The sequence below is a fragment of the Apteryx rowi genome, unplaced genomic scaffold (genome assembly GCF_003343035.1).
Source record: "Apteryx rowi isolate R43461 unplaced genomic scaffold, aptRow1 scaffold_12, whole genome shotgun sequence".
NCBI classification, from domain to species: Eukaryota; Metazoa; Chordata; class Aves; order Apterygiformes; family Apterygidae; genus Apteryx; species Apteryx rowi.
This window is the reverse complement of record NW_020447419.1, coordinates 1015745-1029299: the sequence shown is the minus strand read 5'-3', so window position 1 is coordinate 1029299 and position 13555 is coordinate 1015745. Positions and strand designations below refer to the sequence as shown.

The 13555-nt window shown below is 51.7% G+C and overlaps 1 protein-coding gene across 3 annotated transcripts in view; it reads right to left on the bottom strand.

Moving 5' to 3' along the window:
* MLPH (melanophilin) overlaps nucleotides 1–8874 on the bottom strand; it is a 34112-nt gene extending 25238 nt beyond the window's left edge. The window contains exons 1-5 of one of the 3 annotated variants that reach the window (XM_026088543.1): nucleotides 8712–8874; nucleotides 8502–8626; nucleotides 2560–2781; nucleotides 1881–1990; nucleotides 27–65 (exon numbers count right to left, since the gene is read on the bottom strand). In XM_026088543.1, the coding sequence (XP_025944328.1) occupies nucleotides 27–65; nucleotides 1881–1990; nucleotides 2560–2781; nucleotides 8502–8611 (481 nt within the window). In that variant the 5' untranslated portion in view covers nucleotides 8612–8626; nucleotides 8712–8874. Of the gene's footprint in view, nucleotides 1–26; nucleotides 66–1880; nucleotides 1991–2559; nucleotides 2782–5261; nucleotides 5623–8501; nucleotides 8627–8711 lie in introns of those variants that run through there. The other 2 variants (XM_026088553.1, XM_026088547.1) reach the window with 2 other exon arrangements.
* Between the last annotated feature and the right edge of the window lie 4681 nt (nucleotides 8875–13555).

Sequence of the window (13555 nt, the reverse complement as noted above, 5' to 3'; positions counted from 1 at the left end):
AACAGTAGTCCGAAAAATAAACTTACTGTTAATGTCTGGCAGGCTGTAAACTCTGTCATGAAGACCTAAATGAGAAGAAGAATTTGGGGAAAAAAATAAATAAATACATTTTCTCCACGTACCTTGCATGGAACAAGCCTCTGAGCTAAAATTAACTGGAGTTCCCCCTCTCTAACCATCACAAGACACAATCAGCAAAAAGACTCTTTAGAGAGAAAAAAAMCATGTACTGGGAGACAGGACTTGACTTTTCAAAATTGAAGAGCTTATTGCCACCACTTCCCCAGGCCTAATGACACATACCACTGCCTGGGGATGTGGCAGGAGGGAAAGCCACAGCTGGGCCCGCAAACGACATAGGGCCGCTCAAAATGCAACGGCCCAGCATCATTCTGCCAAATTACCTGCAACCAGAGACATCCCACAAGGATATTCTTGCTTGCTCAAGGGTCAAGCCATTTCACCAGTGTTAATTAAGTAACAGTAACAAAATCATCTCTCTTTCTTCAGAAGACATCAGAATCTCAATTTACAGATTTCTAGACCCTAAAGCACTGTAATCCTCRTGCTCAGTTTGGTTCTCTCTCGGATTGTCCTTGCTGCGTGGTCTGATGCATTTTCAGATGAACACTACATAAACTGTTCCTCAGTCCTTTAATTTCACATTCAGTGCTGCTACCCTCCACGCTCTTTACAGTGTTTCTGCACTGAGTGGTCTGGAGAGAAGAACAATCGGACCAGTTGAATCAGCTCGCGCTGATGCTGTTTGCGCAAACTTTTCCGTGGCTCTCCATCGGGGGAATAAAATTACCTTACCCACGTTGTTTCRTAAAAGCAACAGACAAAGCACTACTGCAACTTTTTGAACGGCAACTAAAAGCTATCCAGTAAATAACACTGCATTAACAGCAACTGTGAACATACGTTTGTTTACACACTATCAGATCAATCTCAGAAATAACGAAGACCCATAAGGCTCTAAAGAACATAGCAATAGCGATACCTAACTCGCTAATTTTAATATAGTTTTGTCAGTGCCAGAGCTTTGTCAGATTTCCCATGACCTAATGATTTTCACAGCCAAAACCAAGCACTGGCTCTATCCACACTCTGTTTTTCGGAGCTGCAGGTTAAACGTGAGTTATTTTCACAAGCTCTCTTCTGCCACCAAAAGAATCAGAAGAAAGAAAAGCAAGAGCTGCAATTCTTGCATAATTCCAGCCTTCAGGATGTAAGAATTTGAAAACTAAGTGGGAAATATTCTGAATTCTGCGGCAAAATCTTAAACCTTAACAGGGGAAAATATTTCCACCAACAACATCTGCACAGACGCTCTCAGTACGAACACACCACTTTGAACGTCCGCTTCCTCCCCCCAGGATTTTTGAGCGGTCTCGAAAGCATGTGCCAMAGGCTTCCCTCTGCTCCCCTTTCATTACAGCTGGCCTGTCTCCTGCTGAGGAAACTCAGCAGCTGTCAAGGCAGAAATCACGGCTAGCCACACACAAATCCCGGCTGGCCGCAGGCAGAGCAGAGGAAGAGCGGAGGAGGTTTAAAACCTGAAAAGCACTGCCACCTGCCGACAACCGGGACCGCAAACGCTCCCTGCCACCGCAAACACCATCCCGACAGGGCTGAAACCTCAGTGCCGGGCTGCACCCGCAGTCGCAGGGAAGGGGGTTTGCTGCAGGGAGCGTTAAATCCTGGACCGCCTCAGATGCGCTGACAGATGACTTCAAACTCTGGCCTCGTAGCCAAATGGGGACTCAGACCGACCTCAGCCTAATGTTGGCTGGACGCTGGCAGGTCTGTTCACAATGCTGCACAGGCGTCTGCTCGGCACCCACACGCAGCAGGCCAGGAGAAACCCTGCTCCTCACCTGGCTGCAACCTGCCGTAGAGTGACTGCAGCACTTTGGCACTTCCGAACCGCTTGAAACGGGACCGCACGTGCTCGTAGTACCACTCGAGGGACCCAATCTTCACAATCCTGCCCGAAGAGAGGAGAGAAAACGTACAGGTGAGCCAGCGCAGCCACACTCTGGACAAGCAGGCCCTCACCCAGCACCCATCAACCCTTAATGCAGGGACTCCCATGCCCTTAGCGGACTGGGGAGCAAATACCGGACGCAGGAAAACTGCAGCATTTATTTCCTCRCCACCTGAGTGGGCACGGGCAGATTTTTTTTCCTGCTGTGGGTGAAGGAGAGTGTACAAATGTTTAGCTGGCTGTTCAGTGACCAGCTGGGTTTGAAAGGTGTAGATGTCTCTCTGCAAATCTGCGAGGTCCATCCGTGCAGCACAGCATGGGGCCTGTCATGCACCACACACACCGATATGACCCGGGTTTTCCAATACATTTTATTGCCAAAGTTTCCGGAAAAAGTGGAAACGGTCTCTCCCATTTCTTTAACAAAAACAGGCCCTGTTTTCCAGCTAGCCTAAGGGGGATGCTGAGTTCGGGAACACAGGGTTTCTTGAGCCTCAGCCCAAAGGCCCGTCCTGCCTCTCGCCTCCATCACGATACCCCGCCGAGGGGACGTGCTGGCCGGCCGGTACCTGGATAAGCGGCAGGGGTCGCAGACCCAGCCTTGCTCCTTTTTGTTGTAGCGGCTGCAGTTCTTGCAGGTGTAGAAACGGCAGTCCAGGCATTGTCGCTTGCTGTTTAGCAGGAACTTGAAGGGCTGGAGGCAGTGGACGCAGTGGGTTTCGTTGAGGTGGGACTGATTCGTCAGGAACTCTCTCTTGCTGCTCTCCTTGTCGATCTTGCATTTCAGCTCCCTGCGGAAAAATCCCAACCAAAGGAACATGCATCAGCGGATGAGACAGGGATACAGGCACAGCAGGGCCAAGAATAACTCTGACTGCAGCCTTGGGGTCAGTGAACACAACGCTTATCAGACAAACACCGGCCCAAACGCTGTTCCTGCTCTCGCTGTTGTAAATCTGCAGCAACCTCAAGGAAATCAGTGCTACCGCTCCAATTTTTACATCAGTGTATCCATGAGCAGAATTTCTCCGCTAAGTGATTTTTTTAATTCGCCCTGGGTGCTTTTTCCAACATAATATAATCTCGCTGAGCTCTGCAACCTCTCACATGGCAAACTCCTTGACACTTAATCATTTTAGGGAACAATTTTCCAGGGAACGTCCCGAGTCCCGCAGCTTGTGGAAACAGCTGTAGGGCAGATCTAATTTAGTAACATGTCACGGATTAAATAAGCAGAGCTGAGCAAAGAAGTGATGCTGGGCTCCAGATTCAGAGCAAATGACTATACATTAGGATCTGCCGCTTCTAAATTTCAGGCGCGATTTGGCTGTGCCAAAATCCGTCCCATTTCCCTCGCAGGGTATTGACCACAAATGGCAGGAACCCCAGCAGAGCAACTGTTCTCACAAAGCCTCTGGCCGCATCCCAACCCACCGTGGCCTTTGAGCCTGGAGTCCAGCCGGGAATTAAAAGCTTTTCTGGAATTCTTAGCAACGAAAAGCAATCAGAGATTAAAAAGGACGTGTCAAGCAACCATAGCGAATGGTCTGACCAGAGAACTATCCGCAGTTCAGAAAACCAGGTTATATTCGAAACGCCTGGCTATGAGCTAGGGCTCTGGGAAGCAGCAGCCTGGAACAACCGGAAGGAGAGAGGGAACCCTTGCATGCACTGACCCTTGCTGGACGGAGCGTCGGGCTGCTGGGACTTCACCGTGGGATTTCACCACCCATTCTGGCAGGTTTTAATCTAGACCTTCGGCGCTAAATCCAGCAGAGGTTTTTATTAAAGGCAGCAGTGACTCGCAGCGATGTTTCAGGTGTTCTGGAGGAAGCGGCTGCAGGAGATGCTCGTGCCAGACCCGTGAACGCCCAACTAACGCAAGCGCTTTCAAGGAGCACGCTCTCCTGGCGCTCTGCTTCACAACAGGCTTTCCGGGCTAGCCCGACCAGCTTATTAGAGCAGGTCCCCACGCAGGTTCAGCCCCAGACTGAACCCTCAGCAATAGCCAGGGGCAGCTAAAATGCACATTGCAACCTGCCGAGCTGGCAAGCACCTCCACGTTGAAGGCAAGGACCTGCTGCATTACCTGAAGGCTTTCTATTTGTTCTCTGTGCAACACACTCGCTCAGATATGTTTGTCTTTTGGGCTACGGTTTAAAGACAGTGTTTGATTTGTAGGGAAGGTCCTAGAAGGCTTGTTTTCTGTAGAGGCAGGGTAAGGAAGCTGCATTTTCCAGAACAGAAATCAGCCTGGGCCAGAAACCTCAAGCAATCAGGTGGCTTCCCAAGCTTTGCACCCGATCTGGTAGCTACACCATTGCTAAACTTTCCTCTGGCGCTTCCTAATGGAGATGGGTGTAACCGAGAAACAGAAAGCTTAAGTGCTAGATTAACAAAGCCAGCTCAGAAGACAAAATACTCAGTTGATTTAAAGCACCTCCTCCCACCACCCCAAGGACTGGTCGGAGAGACAGGAAGGTCCCAGGGCTGCTTCACAAGCCCAGCACGGAGCACAAGACTTCTGGTTTTGCTTCTCGCACTCTCCGAGCTGCCAGAGAGCGGGGAGACCAGTGAGGCTGTGCCAGGCTGCGGCTGACACCGGGACGACCGCCGTGCAGACTGGGGATCCTTCACAGACTCGCGGGATGCCGCGACTCCCACCACAGCAGTCGGTCTGTCTGTCTGTTGTCACGAACGGCATGAATATAATCAAACAGAAAATCTCCATTTAACCAAATTGGGTTGCTCATTAGGGATAAGCTCTCATTTTTTCCTGGGAAGGCTTTTATAACCAGCTTGCCGCCAGCACGTTGGACCGTGTTTGCTGTTACATTGGAGCGTTATCAATTTACATTAACCAAGGATCTGGAACATAGAAAATCAGCATAAAGACTGAATCGGACACCGTGTTTTTACATTCACTATCCTAGCGGTGTTTCTGACAATTTAGTGCAAATACCAAGCAGTAAATTTCTATCTGGCTATTAAACCCCGCAACAGAAACCCCACAAAGGTGCAGACCGTGCTAGCTTTACAAGCCACCTTCTAACCACACGAGTCAAGGAAACAGGCCTGTTTACACTTGCCTTTGTTTTTGTTTTTTAAACAGGCGCTGCAGGTACCTAAATCAGTGCCCTGATCTTAACCCTAGCAAAAGAGCAGCACCCAAGCCAGAGGATTAAAACACAAGCAAAGAGGAGGAAGCAGATTTCTTCGGGACGCTGCTGGCCTTTGAATATTGATCTACAGCTTTGCAGGAAGGGCCTACCTGGCCATGGCTTTCAGGTGCTATCCCAAAGCTCTGGGTTGCGCCCAGAGGTCCTTTTCTGCTCTACGCTCAGGCTGCGTCCAGCAGGATCCGATCTTTCGCTGAACTGCTTTTTCTCCTTTTCCGAGCTGGTCAGAGCCCTTCACCCCCCTGCCTTGCCAACGAGAGTTGTCGAAGGAAGGACAAGTCTCAGCCAAACCAGTTTAAAACCCGGACATTGTTTAACTTCTCAGGCGAAGCACTTTGCTCGCATGGCAATGCGGTGTCTGGCCAGCTGAAGCTTTTGCCCAATTCTGATGAAGAGCTTTTTGCAAAAAAAGACAGCACAGAGGGGAAGCAGAAAAGGAGGAAAAAGACCAAGGAGGGGTGGCTGCTCCTCCAAGGCTTGCGTGTCGGGACAGGCCTAGGGAAAGACAAAACAAATGGAGATGGTCAGAGCACAGAGGGAGGACGTGTGCCCGCAGGTCCCCCCATAATAAAGGCCTGTCACATCGTGTCCCAACTTGTTGCAGGCAGAAAACTGCTCGCACATCTCCCTGTCTGGCATGGGCGAGCGCGGCAGCCTCTCCCAGCCCGGGGGACTTGTCTGGCAGCCGGTGCCAGGCGCTGTATAAATATCCGACGTAGGCCCTGAGCTAGGGCCGAGGCAGCTGCAYAAGTTTCAGGCTCAGCTGAGGAGCCCCACGAACAGCCTCAGGCCCGGGAACGCAGGTAGCCAACGGCGCGTGCACCACACCGGAAGCGGCCAGCGCTCCAAGCGCCTGTGCGGGAAGGAGAGGTCGAGATATACTTGCCTGTATGCACAGAATAAACCTCGCTCACGTGAATCGCCTCCTACCCGTGCTGACTGGACAAACAGGAGTGTTTATCCTGCCTGCGACCTCGGGGACGCTCAGACAAAATAGGCTCCTTTCCCTAACGCTGACTTTGGATCCAAACTTCCTCCTGCCTTTGGCTTTCATTTGCAAAGCCAGTTGTTTTGGAAAACCCCAAAACCTTGCACACAAGCAGCGCCTTTCTTTATGCTCTTCTCTAGAGCTTACCCAGATCTCTGCTCTACCCTATCAGCTTCAGCAGCGGCAGACACCACAGAGTTAATGTAAACCCTCCGGGGGTGGAAAGCAATTAATGTGGTAGAACAGGACATTTTGGAGGCTGCAGCATTCCAGGCGTGCCCCCGAGCTCGGCAGCACCGAGCCGGCTCGCGCCTGGCCAGACTGCAAAACAAAATTGGAAAGCCAGGTTCTGCACCCTACACCCCGGCACTCACTTCGGGAGCCTCGTGGGCATCGGAGCGGGCTTACACAAGCCCGGCTGGCACCAAGGTCACGTAGGCAAGGGATCAGCATCGCCTGCTTCTGTGCCGCAGGGCACGGCAATGTCTGCTCCCACCTTTCTCCTCCAGGTAAAGCTCAGGGCCATCATAAGGGAGACACCTAGCCTTTCCAGGTAACCATATATTTTTTAAAACACCCTTGTCTGATCTCCGTCCTGCGCTTCAGAGCTACCAGCAGAGGAAGGCAACAGACGATGACGCTGAATTATCTCTGCCGCCCACACAGGGTGGTTTTTCTTAGGCAAAAGTTAATCAGGAGATTTGAAAATTTGTGTCCGAGAACTTTTTGCGGCTGATGGCGTACCGGTTCCCCATCGGCTCTCCCTGGCCTGGGCTGGACCGGGTGCTCTGGGCAGACGACGGATGAAACGGCCCAGCCTGGCATCCCTGTCAGTGCAAGCTGGTTGCCCAGGAATTTTGGCCTGCTGCCAGATCACCCGTGAGCTTCTGTCGCCCGCTTCGACCAGAAACACGAGGAAGCCCACTACAGCTTGGTGTTTTGAACCCCCCTTTGCAACAGAAGAAGCTGTTTTCCCACCAGCCATCATCAAATTACGCAGCAAATTGCAGAAGTAAGACCGAGAGGCTCCTGCGCAGTCTTGCATGTCATGAAAAGCGATTTTTTCAAACCTAATTCCTTCTTTAGCAGCAAACTGCTAATCCTGTAAACAAAGTATAAGAGGATGCAGTTCTCTTCTAAATCAACACGTTGCATACCAAAACAGCTGGCCTGAAGCCAGCATCAGGTATTTATCACGTTTAACAAACTCACCAGAAAATAGATAACCACACCTTTTTGCATCAGGACTGAACTTTAAGTGTCTGTCACCTCTTCTGCTTCACTGACTGAGTTTAGACCCTGCTCAGATGCAGATATCCCAAGTGAACATCGAAGGAGCATGACCCTCACCCACACCATCCCGTATCACTCCTCTCTGATCCAACAGAAAGGAATCAAGGAGCTCTCAGGCCCCGGAGAAGAGCTGAGCCATCTGGCCAGCTCGCAAAATTCAGAGCTAAGTGGGGTTAGCACTGCCCAAAAGTGGCCTTGGAGCACCGGCTATCACGTTCAGATAACAGTGAAAACTTAGCCAAACCCTAAGCAGGCTGAACAGGGATGCTGCAGCTGCTTAAAATAAATCCAAGAAATTCTGAGTTCAAGGTAACGACTAACAAGGCCAGGGAATCTTCTCACACTCAAATTTCAACTGATCATTTTTTTAACCAGCGCTTTTGTCAAGCGTCCTATGTACAAGAACTTAGACGATATCTTAATTTGCTGTTCCAGTGATTTTCAATCTTTGCCCAATTTGCAGATCCCTAAAATTTTCCAGGAATGGCATAGACCCCCACATAGTGCACTTAAGCCTACTGACAACAGGTTTACTCCTCTCAGTTATCTTCCAAGGAACCTCCAGAAGGCGTCTGTGGACTCCCAGGACCCACCAGACCACTGAACACCACCCTCCTGTACTGAACGCGTGAGAACCATTAAATAAAGCAAAGGCGACGGAGCCAAATCTGATCGCTTGCTCTCAAGTAAGCTCTCCCTGTGCAATCCACGCAAGCATCGAACCCGACGCCAGCCAAGGGCACTTCCTCAGCGGATACTTAAGACACATGAGCCGCCCGCGCTACAGGGATCTGCGTCAATGCTCACACCCCTCGGAAGAATGCCACCTTGCACCTCTGCAGCAGGAAGGCATCACCTTGCAGCTGACAACCTATTAATCACTACGCGTGCGTCACAGTCRGGTCCTGGCTGTTCCTCCTTGCCTTCGGCTTCAATCTTTTCTTTTATTTCTACGTCCCCCTACTCAGCAGGGGGGGATGCAGGGATCTACGGCCACGGCTTCCTTCAGCAAGTCGCCGAACCTTGCAAAACCCACGGAGAAGATACTCACTCCAGCCGCTCTTCCTCTTTCTTCCGCAGATCAAAGTCCCGTTGAACGACTTCCCAAACATGCTTGGCCTCTTCATCAGTCAGCTTGGAAAGATCCAGCTTCCTTCCCATCTTGCGTCGCCGAGTCTAAACGACAAAAGCAGCCGCGTCTCAGGCAGGGCCGTGCAGGAGGCGGCACTGTTGACCYGAGTCCGCCCCGTTCCTCGCCTACCCTAGGAGAGACCAGGCGCCGGGAGAGGGGGAGAGGCCGGCTCCCCCTCCGAGGCTGTCCATGCAACCTGGCTCATTCAGGGCTCTCGGTGGGCGAGCGAGCTCCTCAAAACGCAGCGGCCGGTCTGCCGAGAGAGCCCGCCCTGGGAGGCAGGCGGCAGGACTGGCCAGGGCTTATCAGCTGCGGATACTCCCTGCCAGACAGGAAAGCTGCCCTGCCTTCCCCCAGGTCCCGCTGGCAGAGCTGCAGGCAACTCCAGACCTTGTCTGCCTGGCTTTGCTCAAACGAAGCATTTATTTGCAGGCTAGCTGCCTGCTTTTAAAAGGGGTGTGCAACTCCAATCGACCTTAAAACACGCTGACCCCCCTCCCGCCCCCCCCAAGGCAGGCCATGGTGCTTGGGAGGGGGCTGATGCCACCACCAGCGTTACCCTCCCAGATATCAGCCCCACGCGCTTCCAAGCACTCTCACGGAAGGGGCACTGCTGACTTGGGAAGCTGAGCTTTTCCTGCAGCAAACAGGACAGACTTGCCCTGATTTAGAGTTACCAAGAAAAGATGGTTTGACAAGATTAAAAAAAAAATCAAAAATGCTGGAATGCATCCTATACCAGAAGGAATATATTGAAATCGAAATAATTCAATTACCAAAGCTACCCTCATTACCGTATTTGCTGTTCTCTCTTTCTGTAAAACACTCCCTGTGCCACCGAGCAGGACTCCCTGGGAACTTGGATGGGAAAAGAAATCCGTTTCTTGTGTTTATCAGAGAAAATACCAACATTCACCCATTTTTTTTTCCCCTGACAGGCACCTAAACAAAGAGCAAGAGAGCAGCGCTGAAGATAAAAGCATTCTGCCAGGCAGAGACAGTTCAGTCTGCTGGGACTTGTCTCCCGGTCACCACCAGCCACCCTTCCTGCCAGGCGGGAAGGCATTGTGCCACTCGGCCGCTGCATTTTGTCCACGTGGTGCAGAGAATTATCCACCCCGGTAACTCCCTTGAAATGAAAGGATTAGACTAACCTCTACGAACAGAGCCAGAAAAGGACTTTGAATCCAACCTTGGACAAATCTTGTGCTGAAAAAGTAATTATTGTAGATATAACTTTGAGTTAGACGTGGGAAGGGAACGTGCGATCTGCGCTGGAAGTCACAAATTGATTTCTCGCTCCTCTGCCAGCAGAGACGCGATCCCACCAAAAGCAATTAGTTTATTGGCAGGAGCGAGACACGAGTTGAGCAGCTCCTTATATAAGCGCATCTGAGAGCCAGTGCGCCTCACTGCATCCAAACAGCAGAGCGGGTCAACAGATACTAATTAACATCACAAGGAGACCCTGTTTGAGGACCTTTTAGCACAATTATGCCAAGAGCTCAAACGCCTGGGTTTGCACCCGTCCCGAATACGAGGGCGAGCAGATAAGGGGGTGGCGGGCACCGGCCAACGTCTCATGACCAGTCGCAACGCCCACAGAATAAATTGCAAGTATTGCATTTTCCCTGGAGGTGCCTTCCTTCAGGGAAACTGCAGCCCCCCTCTCCCCCAAACAACAGTATATAAATCAGCAGAGAAAGATTTTCTTTTTCCCGTTGCAAAGCAGTTTGTTGAATTTTGCAGCAATTGCCAGCTTCCAGTGAGCACAGCCTCCGCTTTGAGAAAGAAAATTAAATCTGCCTGACCACAGCGGTTTCCCCTGTCACTTCTTCCTCTTACAAGCATGCATAAAGGCCCCCAAATCTTATAAAGTCATGTAAAAGAAAAAGAAAAAAGAAACAGAAGCACAGTCACACTGACACTAATATCACAAGTCAAAAGAGCCAGATGTAACAACAAGTCAGCCTCCGGCTCGCTCTAACACTGCTCAGGGGGGATATGCTGATTTACACCCCTGCCTACACCAGCTTTCCTCCTCAGGCCATGGATGACTCCAACGGGCGTCCTTGCTCCCAGCGTAGGGACAGCCCAGGCACCCGGCCAAGGTGCAGGAGCTTCCAAAAGCCAGAGAGAGTCAAACCAGGAGTGGCACCTCCTCAAGACCATCTCCAAGCCAGGGGTGAAGCAGACACAAGGCCCTCATTCAGGGCAGCAGAGCGAAAGCAGCCCAGCTCCGACAAACAAGGCAGCAGGGAGCATTTGCTGCTGACCCGGAGGAAGCCTGTGCTGCAGACTCACGGGTGCCTCTGTCTCTCCCTCCACCTCTCTGCAGTCATCTCCAAGTCATGAGATTTCTTAGGTCTGTGATCACATTCCTTCTCTCTTCAGCTTCTTGGCAGTTTTATAAAGACCTCTTATCATCTTGGTCACGCCAGAGCAGAACAAGCAGGACGGGGAAGAGCGGGGTACAATGCAGCAGCTATTTCTGTACATGACCCRTCAGGCATCGTTATGGGTCTTACTATTAATATGACTACTTAATTATGTTACCGCATGACCATATCTCATGCAGAGGCAACCAGAACGACTCCAACAGCCTTGCTTAAAGAAAAGGGTCCTTCAACGTCTGTTGGTTAACTTTCACGGAAAACGATGCTCTGACATCAGTTGCAATTGGAAAGCTACAGTCATGAAGGATTAGAAAACATTTGTTTTACTACCACGAGCAACACTGAGCAGTTCCTATTCTGTTTCCAGCTTGCCTTTGAAAGGTAGTGAATTCCCCAACTTCTGTTCACCGAGTAGCGCCTCAGTATGAAGGGAAACCAGGACACTTGCCTACAAAAAGCTAGCGGCGAGGGTCCCACCAGGAACTAAATTTTTGCACAGGAACAGCCTTCTGCCTTTGGATTTTCACTAGTGAACTGGGTGAACTCAGTCTTGCATCCATGTGTCATTTGCAGTGATTAAAAATATAATTCAAGCATCTGCCTGTGGACAGGTGGTAAAATACCTGGCAAAGGCTGTCACCCTCTAAAGCATGGGCATAGGAATTACCAAAGTAAACAGTAGCTGAACAAACATGAGTTAATCCCGTTTGAATCAACGTGACCTCAAGGCCACTTCAGACACAGGTGTTTTAATGGAGTGTTACCTATTGCAACCCAGCAGTAACAGATGAAAACACAGGGTGTTTTGGGCTAAACAGATCGGCAGCAGCTGTGCGTGAATCCTGCCTGCAGTCTGGGAGATGTGATTTGAGAAACACTTTGAGCATCAGAGCCTGGATCTGGGTAAAGTTTGTCACTGATCTCAACAGCACTGATTTAGGGGAGTTGTGCTGGAGATCAGTGGTTTAATACCTCTTAGATGTGAAATGCTCACGGACTGGGCCAGGAGCAGAAATATTTCAAAGGATCACAGGCGAAGATGGAAGTCTTTAAGAACAGCCCAAATAGGACATTAGGCCATAGGAATCTTGCCTTGAGGTAGAAGATGCGCTATTCTAGGATTCTTCATTTTGTTCCCATTGACCAGCCCCAACCAGTTTATAATAAACTCTAAGGTTTTCACATCATTTTGACAATGATGCCATGCAAGTTTTGCTGAAGACATCAAACTCGGACGATCCTACCAAATTAACAAGAGGGTCATTCAGACAGGGTTTTTTTTTCCTTTGTCTTACATGTAATTCGTGTGGTGCCCAGGATTACAGCTTATGTCAGGGACTTGGACTAGCACTGTCCATACAGAGAGTAACGCTGTAGAGGAGGCTGGAGCTTTGCCGGTCACACCGGAAACCCTGACACCAAAGATGTGACGTGAGAGGAGAAATCAGAATTATCAGGTAAGGACGCTACCTGGATGTTCCTGTCCACTCAACTAGCAGGGTYAAAAACGAGGTATATTTAGGCACGCCGGCGCAGTTTTAGAGCTAGCCGCCGAGAAACGAAGCGGCTCGCGCGTGTCTCGAGCGCTCGCTTCGGCTGCCTGCGAGCGCAGGCTGTCGTCGCTGAACGGGCTTCTGCTTCGCCAGGGTGCAGAGGGGGTCGCTTCGCCAGGAACGAGGCAGAGCTGAGGCTGCTGAAAGGAAACAGCCCCCAACGTCTGCCCTTTCCTACTCACTGCCTGCCTGCTAAGAGCTGATGTTGGGGGGTTTGGGTTTTTTTTAACCCTAATGAATGCCGGATTTGAGAGCCTGCCGGTCTAAAGCTTGCTCGGACTCTGATTTCAAACCGCCGGTCCCAGGCTCTGAATTAAAGAGCCGGCTAATACGACCCCCCCCCATTTTTAGCACGAATCCCACCTAGCCAAACCCTCCCGCCTGGCTCCCTTCCCGGCCCACCGAGGAGCCGGGAACTGGGGACGGGACGGGACGAGACGCGCGACACCGCTGATGGTGCCAACGGCAATAACGGCGCCCCCCGCGCCCGGACCCCGCCCCGCCCCCCGCCGCGGCCCTACCTGGGCGCTGCCGGCGCGGCGGGCAGGGCGCCTAAAATGGCGGCGCCGCCCCGCGGCCGTGCCGCCCCCGCGGCCTCTCCCCCGCCGCGCCGCGCCGGGCGCCTACTGACCGCCCGGGGCGGGGTGTGAGCGGGAGCGGGGCGCCGGCGGACTCCCCCCCCCCACACCCCCCGCCGGGGGCAGAGCTTGGGGCTGAGGTGAAATCCTAACGCCTCAACTTCTGCAGCGCCGCTGTGCGCCGAGGCCGCCTTGTTTAACCGCCGTAGCACCTCTGCCGCCCGTGCCGAGCCGCAAGGTGCCTTGGCTTCTGCCGCCTTCCCGGTGTCTCCTAGTCTGAGCAATGCCAACCACCCYTGTGAAGCCACTGGAAGACTTGCCACCTCCTCACATGTTAAACCCCCCCCCGCTCCCCAAAACCAGCAGTGCGAGGCCTCGGCTCTGCGGAGGTAACCGCGACCGCTTGGACTCGCCCGAAAGCAAGCAGGGGTTGGAACCGAGCTGGC